At 47.0% G+C, this 18,498-nt stretch overlaps 1 protein-coding gene across 3 annotated transcripts in view; it reads right to left on the bottom strand.

The window, feature by feature from the left end:
- Nucleotides 1-1,702: 1,702 nt before the first annotated feature.
- The window catches only part of ALPK3 (alpha kinase 3), a 31,115-nt gene continuing 14,319 nt past the window's right edge, over nt 1,703-18,498 (bottom strand). For all 3 annotated transcript variants that reach the window (XM_081337622.1, XM_081337623.1, XM_081337624.1), the window contains 10 exons: nt 14,620-16,039; nt 9,072-10,968; nt 8,621-8,768; nt 7,493-7,620; nt 7,226-7,261; nt 6,457-6,731; nt 5,630-5,718; nt 4,661-4,881; nt 4,335-4,383; nt 1,703-3,680 (listed from right to left, as the gene is read on the bottom strand). In XM_081337622.1, coding sequence (XP_081193748.1) covers nt 3,338-3,680; nt 4,335-4,383; nt 4,661-4,881; nt 5,630-5,718; nt 6,457-6,731; nt 7,226-7,261; nt 7,493-7,620; nt 8,621-8,768; nt 9,072-10,968; nt 14,620-16,039 — 4,606 coding nt within the window. In that variant the 3' untranslated portion in view covers nt 1,703-3,337. The remainder of the gene's footprint in view (nt 3,681-4,334; nt 4,384-4,660; nt 4,882-5,629; nt 5,719-6,456; nt 6,732-7,225; nt 7,262-7,492; nt 7,621-8,620; nt 8,769-9,071; nt 10,969-14,619; nt 16,040-18,498) is intronic.

The following is an 18,498-nucleotide window of genomic DNA, read 5'->3' as shown; positions in this document are numbered from 1 at the left end:
GCAGAAGAGAGCAATTCACTGGATACGAAGACGATGAATAAGGGAGGGGTTGGCAGTTGAAAAAAATTCACAGGATTGTGTGAGAAAGGGAAAAAAAGGAGGGGGTGAGGAGCAACATCTCACCTTGAACGGTAAAAGAAAGGGTTTTGTCAACTCTGATGAAGAATGCAAAGCTGCATTGTAATGTGTGAAAAGAATCCTTTGGGTTTTTCTACTTCGAAGTGCTCCAGGCCAAGCATCATGCAAATATAACACTCCTTTCGGGGATTTAATTTTGTGACAAGGCAAAGAAGGGTTCAAGCAATGGGTCTTCTCACAAAGTTGTTCTCCGCAGGAACGATCAACCCCCCCTTTTTTTTAACAATTAAACCCCAATGCAATTGAGCCCTAGTTGTTCTATTCAGCCTTCCTTTGACCTCTTCACATTCATTTCGGTTGGCTCTTCAGTCGCAGAGGCGGCTACGCGTGTCTAACCATGGAAAAGCCCACGGAATTTCAAGGAGACTTACGTGCTCGAGAGAAAACTAACCTCGGAGTTTCTTCCCAAAGTAATTTAAAAAAAAACAAAAAAAAACCCTCAAACTTGCAGGTGGCAAAATTACTTGCTTCGCAAATAAACCAATGTCCTCATTCACATTTTCCAAGGAACTGTGTCCTCAAGTCTAGGATTACCGAAGTCTTGGCAATCAGCCAGATTTCAACAGAAAAATGCACATACAGTACATAAAATTCAGAGAAGGCCTGGGCTGCTTCCACAGACAGGTTACATCCTGTTTCACTTTATTCAGCAACTCTTGAACCCCAGGTTGTTTATTATTATTTTTTTCAGTCCAGCATTACACAACCCAATCAGTCCCAATTTCTCCCAAGAAACTTGTATCCTTCTAAACCATTTTCACACAGGAGGGCTGCAGAATGATTCCGGCACCTGAAGGAGCTTTGAAGACAAGATTTGGCCCTGCTACATCAACATCACAGCTTCAGCAAAAGTTCCATACATTAAATGAGGTTCTACATGTTTTGTTGGGTGAGACACCGCGGGGAGAGTCCGCGAGGTGAACTCGGCTCCCTTCTTTGGCAACTCAAGCACTCATTTCAAGCAGCAATATTTTATAACACATCGCTTTCGAATTGGGAATTGCGCACAAAGAAAAAACATTTTAGCAGGACCACCCCCTGCGCCTCGGTGTTGCTCATCCTGCCCTGCTGCTTGCATCACATTGGGGTTCCTTTGGGGTTCCTCAGCTATTCTCTAATATTATGATGGAGGATGACGAGATTTATTCACAAGTGGTAGGGCTCCACGTTGTGGCAGGCAGATTATACAGTCGTCTTTGGTGAAGGAATGGCTGACGGGGCACCTCTCTTTTATAGAGCTGTTGCCGAGTCTTCTTGCTCAGGGACTTCTCCACCTCATGTGTAATTCAGTTGAGCTCTGGAGGAAAGGACAGCCCTGGGGCAATGTTATCTGACAGTAAAGGTAAAGGTTCCCCTGCACATGCGTGCTAGTCGTTTCCGACTCTAGGGGCCGGTGCTCATCTCTGTTTCAAAGCCAAAGAGCCAGCGCTTGTCCGAGGACGTCTCTGTGGTCATGTGGCCAGCATGACTAGACGCCAAAGGGGCACGGAACGCTGTTACCTTCCCACCATAGCGGTCCCTATTTTTCTACTTGCATTTTTACGTGCTTTCGAACTGCTAGGTTGGCAGAAGCTGGGACAAGTAACAGGCGCTCGCTCTGTTATGCGGCACTCGGGATTCGAGCTGCCAAACTGCCGACCTTCTGATCGACAAGCTCAGCGTCCTAACCCACTGAGCCACCGTGTCCCTCTATCTGACAGTAGGCAGGGGTTAAAATCTTGCTGGTTGCAGGCAACCGCTACACAGCCTGCATTTCTCTGCTAAGGAGAAATTTGGGGAAAAGCAAAATATTTAAAGTGAGTCGAGAGTGTTGCTCAAGAGAGAGAGAGATTTCTATCTAAAAGGTCTTCCCTAACTCTACATCCTAAAGATGTGGCAGAACCTGCACTTCCAGAATTCCCAGGGCTTTGAATCCTGGCTAATCCCAACACATCTAGAAGACGTTAGGTTGAGGAAGACTGCAACCGAGGCAATACACTCTAGCTACTTTCATACAATATCCTTGTCAGCTGCAAACTTAACAACTGCATCCATACAGGCTGGACTTGGTTATGGTTAACCCAGGTCTACTTTTCTCTTTTGGGGGGAGAATTGGGTGTGTGAATCCAGCTTCTTTGGTTCATTTATGGGTTAATGTATGATGTGAATCCAGAAAAGAAAAAATCATTCAGTAACCAAGTGAAGCTTGTTGTGTGAATGGGAGTGATCTGTGGTCATTAACAGGTAAGAAATATAACAAATCTGCTTTGAATATTCGACAGCATGTCCCAGAATCTCTGATAGAAATGTTTCCCAGCTCTTCCTCTCTGATCTCTTAAGTGGAGGTCAAAACATTGACTGAAATCAGAGCTTTCTGTGTGCAAAATATGTGCTCCATTTGCACCATGTAGTACCAGGCATGAGTGGACGGAACAGGAAGGATGGTCAAGCAAGAAGGGATTAGTCTTCCGTTAATCTCATCAGCTCCACTTGATTGACCAAATGTCCTCTCGGCTTAGCCAGGACATATTTGACACTTTAATATGTTTCCCAATCACAGATGCAGGAAGATATCATCACAGCCACGTCACATGGAGTCCCACCGAGGAAGCAGCATCTCCTCCAAAGGAGAAGGGAGACGTCAACTCTCTTCTCCTAGGCACTCTTTTGGATGTGGATGGGAAGAGAGGATCAGGCCAAAGTTAATTCTCAAGTGTCTCACTGGAGTTGTGGTGGCCCACACCATCATGGGAAAAGCAGGGAGCACGGGGTCTTTGGTAGGGGACGTATTGCAGCCAAGGGCATGAGTCCTGTATTACAGCCCAGAAGAGGTCCACCTGGCCACCTGCTGTCCAGCCCCCATCTTGGACTTCAACCTGTTGAGAGCCATAGGACAGGCTCAATATTCAAAGCCCGGCCCAAGCACCAAGGAGAACCAACACCACACAGGCACTTAAGTAAGGTGCCAGGCTCCTGCCTCATGTGATGGGACTGTGAAGACAGACGCCACTCTCTGCAGGGCCAGTAGTGACCACATTTGCATTCACACATCGTTCCAAACCTGCCCAGAGAGCCATGATCAGCACGGCTCTTTCCCTCAAACACTACACCACACAGACCTCACACATGGAAAGGTGGGGGGAGCCAGGGGAGGACAAGGCAATCCTGTCCCCTTCCTCAGGCACACACAACGTGTATGGCTGACGGCCCCCACTGCCCATCACTGCAGCTGTCCTGTCTTGTCGCTGTCTCTTCCTTTGGGCCATGCCGTTGATTGTGATTCTGCCACATGTTCTGGACACTTCCAGGCGTTCTTGGGGCTCACAGACCCTTTCCTGGAAGCCTGGGGACTAGAGAGGCTTTTCTTCTGGAGCTGAGGACTGGACTGAGCTGATGAGGCTTTTCTGCCCGTGTTGGGGCTCCGAGAGCCTTTGCTTCTTGGTGGAGGTTGAGGAACCTCAAGGCTCTTCAGAGCAAGGAGCTCACAGTAACGGTTGCATTGATGGGAGGTAACAAAGTGATTGAGGAGGTTGGGGCAACAGCTCTCCTTCAGGCCTTGGTACCTGGCAGAGAAAGAAGGTTACTTGCTGGTAAATTATGGAATCCACTGATGCTTCCCCCTGGTCTTGCGCCTATTAATGTAATCCCTCTGAGAGAGCCTCTGTGTTAGCAGGCACCGTAGGAAATGGCAAAGGATACATCTGGGGAAAGATTTCAGGTCACCCACATGTGACCTGTGGGTGGCTAATCCAGGTTTAAATGCCTACCTCACATCAGATTCCTTGCTCTGGATTGTACAAGAGTTTAGCATGGAACTAGACAACCATTGTCTTTTGCTAAAGAACAATGCACAAAGATCTCATGAATTTCCAATTCTGGAATATGAGCTGTACAGAAACCTGACACAGCAAGAGACAATACTAACATGGCTTCAGCCTAGAAGGAAGCTAGGGAAGGGTTATGCCCTGAGATACACTGAGAGTGGAGTAAAAAGGTGCCAAAGCTGTTTATTATTTGGCAGGGAGATAAAAACTGCTAGTTAGTGACGTTGGCGGACTCCTTCCTTTACGTGCCAAGAATATAGAATCATGGGGCTGTAAGGGATCTTGGGGGGGGGTCTTCTAGCCCAACCCCTTGCAGAAGCTCCAGTCTTCTCTCATTCTGGTTGAACCCAGTTATCCAGCTTGGATTGAAAGCTACATGACGTGGCTACTTACCCCTTGATTTTGGTAGCCATCTTCACATTTGTGACTTTCCATCCAACCCCTGCAAGGAAAGTTCTGATGAAATCACAAGGTAGGTCCACCACTCCTCATTTTTCTTCAGCAACAACATCGTGCTGGTACCCTTAGAACGTCATACTGAAGCCAGCCCCAATCTGTTCCATCTACAGCAGAGATGCAAAAATCTACATCTCTCCCAGTGTTGCTGACCTACAACTCCCAGCATTCCTCAGCACATCAGCAACAACAGACTATGGATATCTGACCTACGGGGTCTTCTGCTAAGAGGGCGCATCTAGTGGCCCACACAAGAGCCTCACCTTCCAAGTCTGTCACCAAGATATTGCCATTTGTCCACTGGTACAGCCAATGCTGGAAAGCAGAGCATTTCTGCCCAATCTCAGAAGGGTTGGGTGGAGCCAACCTGTTGCCATCTCCTTCTCGTCCACAGTAGCACTGAAATGACCCCGGCAAGTCTTCCTCCATGGTTGCATAAGGAATATTGTTGGCTGGGCGATAGATTAGGTAAAGTGGGATTATCCTGGGTCAAAGAAAAAGAGTGCTCCTATTAGGCACTTCAGATGTGACCATTGTCTCCCAATTAAGACAGAGGTTGTGGTACCAGTCAAGAGTTCTTGAACATTTAAGAATTAGCCGTGCTGGACCAAGCTGAGGTCTGTAATGCAAAATATGTTGGTCTCTGGCCACAATCGTGATGTTCTTCTCTTCTACAGTGCCCAAATTGGGTCATTCATGAAACCTCTCCCTCAACCGGATGTGGTCACATGGTGACCAGCTTAATGACCGCCATAATTCCTGACTCAGTTATGGCCAGATACCTAGGGCTACTTGAAAACCTATGAAGATTTAAACAGAGAGAAGAAAATATTTGTAGCTCTGGGTTGAACTGTGGGGTCCTTGGGGCTCTCTGAGCTTGGTTGTTTTCCTGCAGACATTTCATGACCAAGCTAGGTAACAACTTCAGGGCCAGAAGAGAATGGTGTGTGCAGGCAGCAGCAGGAGGAGGAGGAGGAGGAGGAGGAGGAGGAGGAGGAGGCTGACTGTGGGGTCCTTTGTGCTCTCTGAGCTTGTTAGTTTCCTTGCAGATGTTTCATTACCCAACTAGGGAACATCATCAGTACTTGTTGATCATCACCATCAGCATAGCCTGGATGATGTTAGCTAGTTTGGTCATGAAATATCTGCAAGAAAACAAGAAAGCTTAGAGAGCACCATGGATCACACAGATTTAAGCAGGCAATTCCCAGCCCGGAAAAGAAACAACTTACTCAGGTATTGACCCAAAGTCCACGATGGCCCGGGCCTCTGCAGCAAAGATCTTGCAGTATTCCCGACTTGAATTCTGGATTTTACACTCCTGCAAGGAAACAGACAGTTCTTGACAGCTTCTAACCAGACTGCAAAACTCGTCTCTCCTCTCCCCACCCAGGCAATGTTGTGAGGAGCTCGGCTTGTTTTAATCTTGGTTTGGTTTTGGCAGCTCGCGTTTGAGGTTAGCTGGGGATTCAGTGCAATGAACAAATTGGAAAATGGGATGGTGTACAGGAATTGACGTGGAAGTTTACCCCGAACCTCCAAAAAGCTACTTATAACCCATAATTGAAGTTCTAACACCCAACAACCTTACCCTCCCCCCACCCTGGGTGCTTGGAAATTGATACTGTTTGGCAACTAGCTCACATTGATGGCCATCTGTGGTGTCCCCCACGGTCACATGACTACAAATGTTGGCATTTGTTTTGCTTTTTTCCCCCCTCCCCCAACCCTGACTTCTGGTTTCCAGCAAAAAAAAGTGCCCGTTGGACAAAATAGACTTGTTTAATCACCGCTGCATTTGCTTAACGACTGCCACAAAAAAGGTCCTAAAATTGGGTGTGGTCATGCGGTGTCCCACTTTGTCACTGCCACAATTTATGATTGTAATTCCAAGCTCATTTGCGGTCACAAGTCGAGGACCACCTGTACATTTTTGCTTGGGGAACCATTTCCTGCTGTCAGGTAAGGAATTTATCTAATTCTTGATGATAGAACTTGAAGATTTGCTTGACTCCACAGCTGAGGTCAACCAAGGGGTGCCGTGTCTCTTTCTACCCACCTGAATGGTGATATCATAGTTCCTCTCCACCAGGGTGTTCTCACTGCGTCCACCAAATGCAATGAGGTTGTAGACCTTAATAATGCCGGTATGCCCAGACTCAAACACCGGCTCAAGGCCATAAATGGCACGGGCCCGGCAAGCCTTGCGTAGAAATCCTCGTCCAACTTCCAGGTCCTCCACCATGATGCGACCAAAGAGCTTATCTCCCCAGAAACCAGAGTCAGCTAGACCTTTGGCAAACACCATAGGGGTCATCTCAATCTCCTCTCCAGCTGAAAAGAATAGGAAAAAGTGCCTTAATTTTAAGACTGGAATACGTAGCGGTGGAGAAGGAGAAGAGGAGAAGCAACCAAGCGGTCATCTGGGGCCATGTCTACTGCTGCAGCAATAGCCGAAGTAGGAAATCATGTAGGGGTTGATTCCACCAAGATTTGCTGGTCTGACTCCATAAACAACACTGTCTGCAAACACAGCAGGTGGATTCACATATCACAGAGAGCCAAAAAAAAATAAGCAATCTTGGCCCACGTAGGGACCAAACCAGTGAAATAGGAGAAAGGCACAGAATTTTGTTCCAAACTTCCATGAGTAAAATATCTTTCTTTCTTGGATTTTCGGCCCCAGTATGAAATGAGGTCATCTCAACCATCTCTCTTCCCTTCAACTGGACTGCCATCCAAGGTGAGGAGCTTGGGAGGGTTCACGATGGGGGTCACGTTACTTCCAAGGACATTGACTCACCCTACCTTTTTCTGGTCTACTTTACCTTCGATTTCTTCTTTGGTGATAAATCCGGAGAGCACTAGGAAAAAAGAGCAAGATGGATAAAGAGATGTACGGCATTATGCCAAGATGCTTCTCTTACTTAGAAGGAAATTGGAAAAGGATAAAGAGATTTTTATAGAGTTGGGTCCAAACCGTACTCCTGGACTTGCTCTTTTTGGAAGATACAAGCCTACCTGTAGGAAATGACCAGGCTGAGCTCGAAGGAGGGGTAAAACGTGCGGAGATGTGCAGAGCAACTAAATCTTACCTTCGGGGCTCAACAGGAAGTCGGTACTGTCAGTCCCATATTCATTCTGGATGGTACACTGATACACTCCACAATCCTTCAAGGACATCTGCACAATGGCCAGAGCTGCCTGTCCTTCATCTCCAGAACTGGAAGAGATGAAATCTAGAGCGCACACTGCAGGAATGACTTAACCAGATGCTTCCAAATTATCATCATAAAAAAAATAAAGAAATGAATCTAGGCCTAGTCCAATATATGGCGGCCATGGTGAGTTACCACTTGACGGAACACATCCCTCAGCAGGTTGCGAGTAGCTTCTCATCAGGCTGAGTAGGCAAGGGGTGAGAACTGGTATATAAGCACCTTGACAGAGAGAGTAGCCGTGACATTGGTGGAAGCTCCTAGCTTTCTTTTTCTTTTTCTTTTTTTTAAATCCCATTTATATCCCGCCCTTCTCCGAAGACTCAGGGCGGCTTACAATCTAAGAAGCACAAATCAATGTGCTTATCAATAGCCTTCATTCTATGTATATGCCTTCTTATTAGGGCTTTTGCCCCCCCCAGCGGCATTTTTACAAAGTCAGCTTAATTGCCCCCAACAATCTGGGTCCTCATTTTACCTACCTCGGAAGGATGGAAGGCTGAGTCAACCTTGAGCCTGGTGGGATGCGAACCTGCACTAATTGCAGGCAACTGGTGTTACTTAAAGAGGCATTAGCCCACTGCTCCACCAAGGCTCCTAGCTGCAATGGCTATTTCCTCTTCTCCACCATTTGGTAGGTGAGGAGGAGATAAGTAAGCAAGGAGAGTTTCTATGGCTTCTTTCTGAGGACCAAAACGCTAGAAGAAGAAAAGAAGCTACTAGGACCTCCATAGTCCAAAATGGACCTTTCCAGATCTCATGAGGAAGAGTTCTACTACCCTGCTAAACTAGGGGTGGACAACCTGGGGGCTCAACGCCACCCTCTGGCTTGCAAAGCCACCTTCAGCAATGGCTTCCTGTCATTTTGAGATAGGAAACATTCAGAACACGCAGTCTAACTCCAAAATAAGCTTAACTTTGTTTTAACGTTTTTATGCGAGAGACACCACCCAGACCATTAAAATTTCTACTGCTGCCCACTGGAGACTTTCCCACAAGACTGACCTTCTTTTGACGTCTGCTACGGGCACCTCATCCTTGTACCAGATGAGCTTGGAGTCACTCAAGATATTGAAGAACTGACACCATAGCTTCAAGTTCCCCGAGGCATCCGAGAACTGTTCTGCTCGGATCTTGCGGACTACTTGTGGAGCTAAGAAAAGAGGACAAATTTAGAGTAGTTCATTCTCAATCCCCAAAGGTGACGTTGGGATGAAACAAGCTGCCAGTTTTCAACTCGCTTGGCTTTGAAAAGAACATTTTGGATTCTAGAAGGCAGGAAGTGTACCGCAGAGAGGTTTCCATAGGTTTGTTCAAGCCACAGTCGTGAAGGTCCCAGGAGTTCTTCCAGCCCTGGAAGGAAGGAATTACCCTACATCCCCCAAAGACAAGATATTCACAAAGCCTCCATCATCAGGGTGTCCTGACTCATCTAGGAAGAGGCATGCAGACCTACCTTTAAATGGATCGTTGGTTTTTCTAGATTCTCCCACTTCGGACTTGCTTTCTTCTACACTCTCTGGAACCGACGGGCAGCCGTCATCCTCCTTTTTGCTTCCTTCTGCCACCTCCTGATACATCTTGGGTACTTCCAGAGTCGCCATCTTCCTGGCAAAGGTTGGAGAGCGCTTCTCCACAAGAGGAGAACCCGGGGCCGAGGTCTGCAAGAGAGCCTGGCTCCTACGGCCCTGCTGTGGAGACACACTGGGACTGTCCCTTTTGGACCACGGCTGGCCCTCAAGGGCCCCTCCTTCCATCTCATCCGCCGGCTTGGTTTTGGGTAGAAAGATCTTCCGACGGGCTCCAGATGCCAGTTCCTGAGGAGTAGCACTGGGCAGAGCTGCCGAGTGCTCACTAACAATCTCAGAAGAGGGAAGCTGGGAGAGTCCTGCCGGCTCACCTCCAACGCCCCCTACCACAATTGAGGGGACACAAGGCAAAGGAGGTATCTCTGGTTCAATATTGAGGTTCTTCTGGCAAGCAAGCAGTTCTTGGTTGATCATTCCTGTAAGTTTCCGAGAAGTTTTGGGAGTCAACTGCAAGTTTTCAGCACTTTGGAAAAGCTGATCGGTCTCCACCTGTTCAAAGATCTTCCTTGAAGTCCTGGGAGTTAATCCCGCAATGCCCACATCTGGCAGATGTTTTGGAATAGCACTTAGCGGAGTCTTCTCCTCCACCGTCTTGGCTTCTTGCTTTGGGCTTCTTGCTTTGCTTTTCTCTGACTCAGAGGTGATCTTTAAGAGCAAAAGCAAATAATTTTTCAAAGAAGAAACAAGGTCATTTTGCTGGTCTTTCTCCGGGGTTCGATTTTCCTCCGGCGCAGCCTCAGGAGGACGAGAATTCTCTCTCAAAAGAATATCAGAGCCTACTTTTTCCTTATCCTTCTCTCTAACCTCTGTCTTCCTGGTGTACGTTGTAGACTCTTGCTTGTTTTTTTCACTCCTTGGAGAAACCAGACACTCTTTCTGCACACAGACCTCCTTGATTTCAGTTCTGGAGTCTTGCTGGTTCACTTCTGAGGTCGCCATCTTGCCAGGTTGCCGAGTTTCTGCTTCTCTCTTAGTATCTTTCGGCAAGTGGGCTACAGATTGGTTCCTCTCAACAAGGTCTTCTTTAACTGGAGGAAGCGGAGCTGGTCCTTGGGAATCAGGAAGCTCAGGAGGGATCATCGCTGTTGAAGCTGGAGGAGGACCCTCCATAGCAACTTGAGAAAGAGCTGGAGTTGTGGTGGCAACTTCTGAGATCTGTAGCGACCTTTCTATTACTTCAGACGATCTCTTCCTCTTGGGAACTAAGTGCATTTGGGGGGTGGGTATATTGTCTCTCAATAACTTAGGGGCTTCTTCTCGTTCTTCTTCTCCTCTCATGCCTTCGGTACAAGGAGCAACTTGGTCCAACTCGTCCATGGGTCTATCCTTAAAATGGGTTCCTTGAGCCGTTATTGGAGGAGTAATTGGCTGTTTACTCTCATGATTAGGAGGTAGTCCACCCTGGATTTCATCCTGGCCCCATTCTGGAGAATACGCCTCCACGCCTAACTTTTGAACCTGACTGTCCATCCCATTTGGCAAAGGGACACCAGAAGAAATGTCTGGGATATTCTGGGAAGTCACCGGACGATTCTGGAAAATTGCTGGCTGGTGATCTTCCAGATGTAGCATTCCCCTACTTGAGTCCTGGATCTCTGGGCTGGAACCAGATTTCTTCTCTGACCGTTTTATTCCTAAATCTTCCAGGATATCTTCCCTTACTGAAAAGCAAGTAGTTTCCACTTTCGCTTCTTCCTCAAACCTGGAATTTGGAGACTGCAAATCAGAGGCAACAGACAAGCTTGGCTGTGAGTTTTCTGAAGCCTGCAAAGAATAGATGGTCATTATTTCAAAACTAGGAATCATAGCAGGCAAACCTTCCTCTCTCTATCCTGCATTGGGGAAAAATGTCACGTGCAGCCTTTCCCACCCCCACCCTCTCCAAACCACTCCTCTCTTTTGACACCCCTCTGGATTGAGAATCACGGCAGACTTCTTTCACTTTTGCTCGTATGGTTATCGCAAAGTGTCTTTTCCTTCTCTCCAGCTGTTCTTTGAAGCACTGTGCATTTTTTATTTAATTCTTAGATGCCAGTGGCATTTGGGAGAAAGCCAACCTCAGAAATAATTTGGATTTTGGTACGTTCAGATATTAGGAGCAGAGAAAAAACAACTACACTCTACATCAGAAACAGACAGTTATGTTTTCCTTCCCCAAGTTCAGTGGGGCACAGCCCACCTTCCCCAAAGCCCTTTAATAACCTTTTTCTCTTTAACATTTGGTTCCAAGAACCCAAATTAACCTTGCTGACAACTCTTAAGCTGATGGGCAGATCAAGAACAAGCCAGCCATGGCATCTAAGCCCCCACTGAGCGCATGGCTTAGAAGCACACATGAAGACTTGGCTTGCACGCAGCTCACTCACATACAGGGCACTGAATTTATCCTTTTTCTGGTTTGCACAATAAATTTAATGGTAAACTGACCAGCTGGGTTTGACCAACTAGCTATGCCCATGAAGAACTAACCCAGGTTAAAACAAAGCCCAGTTTTATGAATAAATGCATGAACAAAGCCACCAAGCTGTTAATTGGGGTCATGCAAATCTCATTTAAAAGTACGAGATCATTGCAATCTAGGTAACTTGACCATTGCCCTTTAGATGCTGGGAGCTATTGTGCTAGGTTAGAACATCCTCACAAATCAACAATGTTGTTCGACAACTGAATCAGTTGGAAGCTTGCCAAACTGTGCAGCATTCCACCTCCCCTGCAATTTCTCTATTAAAACAGAATTTCTCTCTTCCAGTGGAAAGGCATCCAATAACACTTGGGCACCTTTGGCTGAAGTATATTTCTTTACACCAACATTGCTTGCTCAATTCTTTGTGCATCTACTCAGGAACGAGCCTTACAAAGTCTAATGTAACTAGGACTGACCCTTTCAATAGCAGACCTTTGTTCTGTGTTTTAAGACTAGGTGTTTAAAAATAGACTAAACTGGCTAGTTGAATTAGGAAAGGAACAACAGCTACTTTGATAAAAGACGGGAAACCTTTTATGGGCTTTTTTCTGGAAAGGGACAAAAAATGTTCAAAGCCTGGAATTAGCTCCCCGGCCAAGCCTTCCAGGGTTATGCCTGCTTCCTTTCTTAGCTCCAGATCTTCACCAAAGGCTGATGCTCTCCTGCATCTCCTAAAATGGTGACCGGCCAGACAAATTCCAAAGAGACTGCAGTCCAATCACCAGAACACACCCAGGTGCTGAAAGCTGCTTTAAGAGGGCGATAAGAAGGAGGAAGTCAACGGAATAGTCCCTCAACGGGGACAGAAGCTTTGTTGAGTCTGCTCACACACCAATGTACCCAAACCAATTGTTCCTGGGTAAGAGGAGGGTTACATGCTTATTAGATTAATGATCAGTTTTAATTAGGCTTTTTCTGTTCAATAAGAGTGTTAACAAATTAAAGGAAAATAAAAGAGAAAGATAATAAGAAAGGAAGGGGAAGGGGAAGGGGAAGGGGAAAGGAAAGGAAATTAAGGAAAGGAAAGGAAATTAAGGAAAGGAAAGGAAATTAAGGAAAGGAAAAGGGGAAAGGAAAGCAAATAAAGGAAAGGAAAGGAAAGGAAAGGAAAGGAAAGGAAAGGAAAGGAAAGGAAAGGAAAGGAAAGGAAAGGAAATTAAGGAAAGGAAAGGAAATTAAGGAAAGGAAAGGAAAGGAAAGGAAAGGAAAGGAAAGGAAATTAAGGAAAGGAAAGGAAAGGAAAGGAAAGGAAAGGAAAGGAAAGGAAAGGAAAGGAAAGGAAAGGAAAGGTAAGGTCTGTCATAGCTGGGGATCAGGGACCACTTTCAGCTTTTGAGTGACATGGTGAAGACATTATAAATCATGAGTGGGCATAGCAAACATGATCATTTGACTCCATTTCATTATTATCAGCATTACAATTAATTAATTTTCCCTGTTAATAGTATGGTTACTTAACCTGTATTTCCAAATTTCATCCAACGCTACAATGCGTCAACCAATGGTAGGGAGGTATGCCCCTAAAGCTTTCAAGGGTTATATGCAGCTCTTGGGCCTTAGTTTTGTATTTCTAAAATCCTTGGAGAGCAAAACAGGTGTGTTTGTTTGTTGTTTGTTTGTTTCCATAAGACTCCTAAATGATGTAGCGGGGAGGAGGGGGAGGGGTGTTTGTATATTTCTTTAGCAATGATCAAATTAGCAGTAAGCAAACAGTTTTCTCCAAAGTAAGGCTCTTTCAAGTTATTGGGACTGTAAATAGAAGAAAAAATTAAAAATGTAACAATGATGATGATACCGTATTAATGGTATTCTGTAAGAGTGCTTTATTCAACACCAGCTAGCCTCCTGGCCCAAATCGTTCTACAACATTTAGTCAAAGCAAAGATCCCTTACAATGTTAGTTAGAAGCTTCCCCTTGGTCACTTCTCACACTTTGATTGCTTCTTCTTTAGTTGGGGATGTGACCTGAGGGGAGCCATCTTTAGTTACTCACTTCTCAGTGGAGAAGGGTTTTACTTACTTGCCTCTTCTCCTTTTCTGGGGGTTAAAGAAGTTTGAGCACCCAGTTCTGGAACCGAAAACAAAGGACAACCCAAAGCCACACATCTGCCCAGCCCTGGAATTGATGGGACAATTATCTAATTCAGGACAAACAACATCTTCTGTTCACATTCCAGAGGTCTGGCAACCTCCCCCCCCCCACAGATCTGGAATTCCCCACCAAGGAAATCCTACATCTTGTAGAAACACGAGACAGCCTCCTTCTTCAGTGTCAGTCTTCCGTGTCCAGAAGCATCCCACCTACACGCCTCCCACGCGCTGGCGGGTTACGTGACACACCATGAAGCCCTCCTACACACATTCCCATGCCTTGACCAGCTCTTTGGATGCCTAGACACTCAGGAGCATGAACCATGCACCGTGAGACCCTGAGTTAGGAAACTCCAAAGTGACTAATGCACGCATACCCACCCACCCACCCTTCTTCCCTACTGCAGAATCGTACAGGAAAACGTGCATCAAAGTGATGGAAATAGATGCCGGGTGAAGCGGGCTGGTGAGTGTCAGAGACAGCTGGGGCCGGGCTGGCAGGCACTGTGAACAGGCTGGTTGAGAAGGAACCCTGGAGTCAAGAGTACAGCTTTGAACACTGACTTCATACCGGCCCACATACAAACCGAAGCTGGGCTTGGCCCTCTCTTTATGGCTGGACCCATCAGGTTGCCACCTACCAAAGAACAAAGGAAGCCAGCTACCTGTTCTGGTGTTTCAAAGCTAGGGATCAGTCCTAGGCCCCCAGAAGACCACCCTCATCCTTTCCTGGCCTGCCAGCTCCTGCATGTCCCTGCTATAAATAGCTGGCAGAACTTGGGCAGTTGCTGTAGAGCTGGTTGGGAAACATTTTGCATGAGGTCAGCCTCACCCAAGAAGAAAAATAGAACTTACAGTACCTCAGAAGGCCCTGGGTCAGGCAACTGTTTCTTTTCCAAGGCTACTGGGAGAAAGGCTTGCCTCGCTCCCTGCAAAGGCAGGGGCAAATCCGCAGGTCCAGCCTCTGGGAGCTGCAAGTCCAGCTCGGCTTCGGGAAGAGCAGAGTCCAGCAAGTCTGTTTCACGGATGAGAAGGACTTCCGCGTCCTTCTCCTCTGCAAAGAGAGGTGGGCTTCCAATTCTTGTTGGACCAGCTTGGCCTGGCTGCACAAAATGGATTTCCGGGGCACTGCTGCTTGGACCTTCTACCTTGTGTCCCATCTGGACCTCTGTTGCGGGCTCCACTGCCCGGCTGGGATGCTGGAATTGCTGGGGGTTCAATTCCCTGTCTGTCCCGGGGGCTGCCGTTTTGCCATTCTTTATCTCCACAGCCTTAGATTTCTGCCTGGCATGGGTTTCCTTTCTTTCTTCTTCTGGCTTGGCCCTTTTCAAAACTTGAACGGTTGCTGGAAGAGTGTCCTGCTCCCTGGAAAGGTCTCTGTTGGGAAGTCCCTTCTCCGTAGCTCTTACCTTACTTTCCGGCACCTTCTTCTCAGCTTTAGGCTTTGCTCCAGCATCATAATACATCTCTTTCAACGAAAAATGCATCTCTGGTTTGGAAGGGGAAGAATGAAGCCGGGACTTGGACTTTTCTTGGGGTTTGGTTTCCACTGGCCTTCCATTGACGGTAGGAGATGCGGCCTTCTGGGATGACACAGGAGGCACAGCATCCTTCTGCATGGAGACATTTCTCCTTGGTTGCGTGCCATCCTCTAGTTGGGAAAGATCCTGGCTTGCCTTTGATGGAGCTGCCTTCTCTTCCTCTTTCTTTTTCTTCTTCAAGGAAAATTCCTTGGTCACAATTCCCACTGTCTTGTAAATATATTGAAGAAAGCCGTCGTCGTTCCTTTCTCCATTTTCCTCCCCACTTTCCAGAGAAGAGTCCCCATTGGTGGTGGCCACTTCTGTTTCCAGATGTCCTGCTAGGAAGTCATTGGGGAACAGGGTGGGGGTAGTCATAGAGGCCTCTCTGTTCTTGGCATTCTCATCTTCACCAAAACAGGCCTTCCCATCTGGAATCCGCACCTTGGCCACTTCCTCCTGGTCCCAGAGGGAGGTGCCCGAACGCATCCCCACGTCCCCCGTCAACCGTCGCTTCCTCTGGAACCTGTCTGGGCTCACTCGTCTCAGCTGTTCCATCTCCACCTTCTCCTTCCCTCGCTTCCTGCTCTGCTCAATCTCGTACAGCTTGGCTTCGGCGTTCCTCTTAAGCTTGGCGAACCACCCTTGATGAATTTTGTACTCCGTCATGGTTCCCACCTCCAGAACCCCAGAACAGGACACAATGCCCTTGTTGTTCCTTGCTGAAGCCTGGTAAATTGCTGCATCTTCCTCTTGACACCTGTGAGCAAAAAGAGACACCACCCTGAGGGAACTCTGGACAGAGAGAGTTGAATTTGCTAGAAGTAATGAACAGAGCTTCTTTTTCTTGATGCTCTCCGGCAATATTGGGCTTCAGTTCCCAGAACCTCCCAATTAGAGTGGCCATAACTGAAGGAGTCTGGAATCTGAAAGGGAACAGTGAAGCTCCCTAGAGCACTAGCTGGTGAAAAGTTGTCACACGGGACGTTAACTGTATTGTCTCTTGAATTTCAAGTGGGTGGTCTCAGGTGGAACAAGAGTAGCTTGTCCGGGGTCCTGAATTACTACACTGGGTTTCCCAAAGTAGGTGATCTTAACATATACTGGACTACTACTGTCAACTGAGTACCACAGTAGAACTGAATGAAGTCCAGAACATGGAGGACAACTGCGCGTAGCTCAACCATTCTCATATTTTCTCCAATTACAATGGTCAAAGCTGAATAGTGTAAGATCCCAAGATAGGTCAGTGTGATTTCTAAGGGATCATCCACCCAAGTACAGTCACAAGACGTAGCATTAATCATTTTCTGAGGAAGACTTTTGTATGAAACAGTCTTCCTCTCCTCCTCAGTCCTACCTGAAGCCATCTAATTTCCTGTTTGTCTAATCAGATGTTCAAGCCATATTCTCCATCTTCTCCTGACCTAAACCTTGCTGTCAGCACTATTTGCGATGCATTAGCAGGGACTGTAAAAAAATCATTCAACAGAGATTGGGAACTTCCCCAGCTATACTGGCTGCTATCAGCTATTGTTGGCCCACCAAATGCCAACAACTGCTGGCAACTTCCCTCCAAGCTCATTTTGTCTTGGATAGATGTGATGATGTCAGGCGCAAAGAATCAGGAACATACGTTCAGTTGCAGTTCAGAATATTTATCTTTCAAGCCTACGTTCAACACTAAATTGGCACTGGGTAAGGGTCAACGGAATTGCAATGTATGGCTGTGAAAGTTGGACCAAAAGAAAGGCTGAGCGCCAAAGAATTGAGGCCTTTGAACTATGGTGCTGGAGAAGACTCCTGCGAGTCCCTTGGACTGCAAGGTGTTCAAACCGGTCAGTCCTACAGGAGATCAACCCTGATTGCTCTTTAGAAGGCCAGATCCTGAAGCTGAAACTCAAATCCTTTGGCCACCTAATGAGAAGGAAGGACTCACTGGAGAAGAGCCTAAAGCTGGGTAAGATTGAGGGCAAGAGAAGAAGGGGACAACAGAGAATGAGGTGGCTGGATGGAGTCACTGAAGCAGTAGGCGTGAGTTTAAATGGATCCCAGAAGATGGTAGAGGACAGGAAGGCCTGGAGGAACATTGTCCATGGGGTCACGATGGGTTGGACATGACTTCGCAACTAACAACAATGACTCTAAGCTAATGACTCATTTACCACCCAGCTATGTCTGCTCTTCTCTTACAGATGATGAGGCACTGGGCATTCCAAAGGCTCTTTATCAATCTAAATAGATAAATTCCCTATAAATATCACATATTTGGAAGGTGTACAGGTAGGAGAAGACCGATGTTGATGGTCTGAAAGAACAATTTAAACACCATCACAGAGGGAGAATCTATCAATGTCAACTAGCTAGGAATGCCACATCAAACTGTATCAATTTCCTGGGAACTGGGGAGAGAGATCTGATTGTTCTCAAACGTGCTCATGGGACCACTTGGAGATATGGACCTTTGGGCCAAATCCAGCTGCGTCCTCACATTGTTTGACTTATCAGTTACTCCGTTGCCGGAACTGTCTTCCCTGCCACCCGAAGCAAGGTCTCTTCTTTCTCACCCATATTCCTTACAAAAATATCAGTAAAATGTCCTCCCCTGCTTTGTACGCAAAGAGGACAAAGATGATTTTGGCTTTCCAGGGCACCCCTCCAACCCGGCCAGGGGACAAGAAATTAGACTGCTAAATGCCCATGGATTGCAAGGCCGCCTTTCTTAAAAGGTAAAGGTAAAGGTTCCCCCGCACATGCGTGCTAGTCGTTTCCGACTCTAGGGGCCGGTGCTCATCTCCGTTTCAAAGCCGAAGAGCCAGCGCTTGTCCGAGGACGTCTCCGTGGTCATGCGGCCGGCATGACTAGACGCCAAAGGCGCACGGAGCGCTGTGACCTTCCCACCGTGGTGGTCCCTATTTTTCTACTTGCATTTTTACGTGCTTTAGAACTGCTAGGTTGGCAGAAGCTGGGACGAGTAACAGGCGCTCACTCTGCTAAGCGGCACTCGGGATTCGTCCCGCCAAACTGCCGACCTTCTGATCGACAAGCTCAGCGTCCTAACCCACTGAGCCTTTCTTAGAATAACTGAAATCATCTGCTCGTTTGTAGCTGAACGTTTGACCTTGGGCTTAGGAAATGGTAGACGTCTGGACAGATGGTCTATGCACGATGCCCTTCCGAGCTTAACTGAACAATACACGGGCTTTTCCTCTTCTCTCT

The sequence above is a fragment of the Vipera berus genome, assembly GCF_964194415.1.
Source record: "Vipera berus genome assembly, chromosome: 12".
Classification (NCBI taxonomy): domain Eukaryota; kingdom Metazoa; phylum Chordata; class Lepidosauria; order Squamata; family Viperidae; genus Vipera; species Vipera berus.
This window is presented reverse-complemented; position numbering and strand designations above follow the sequence as displayed.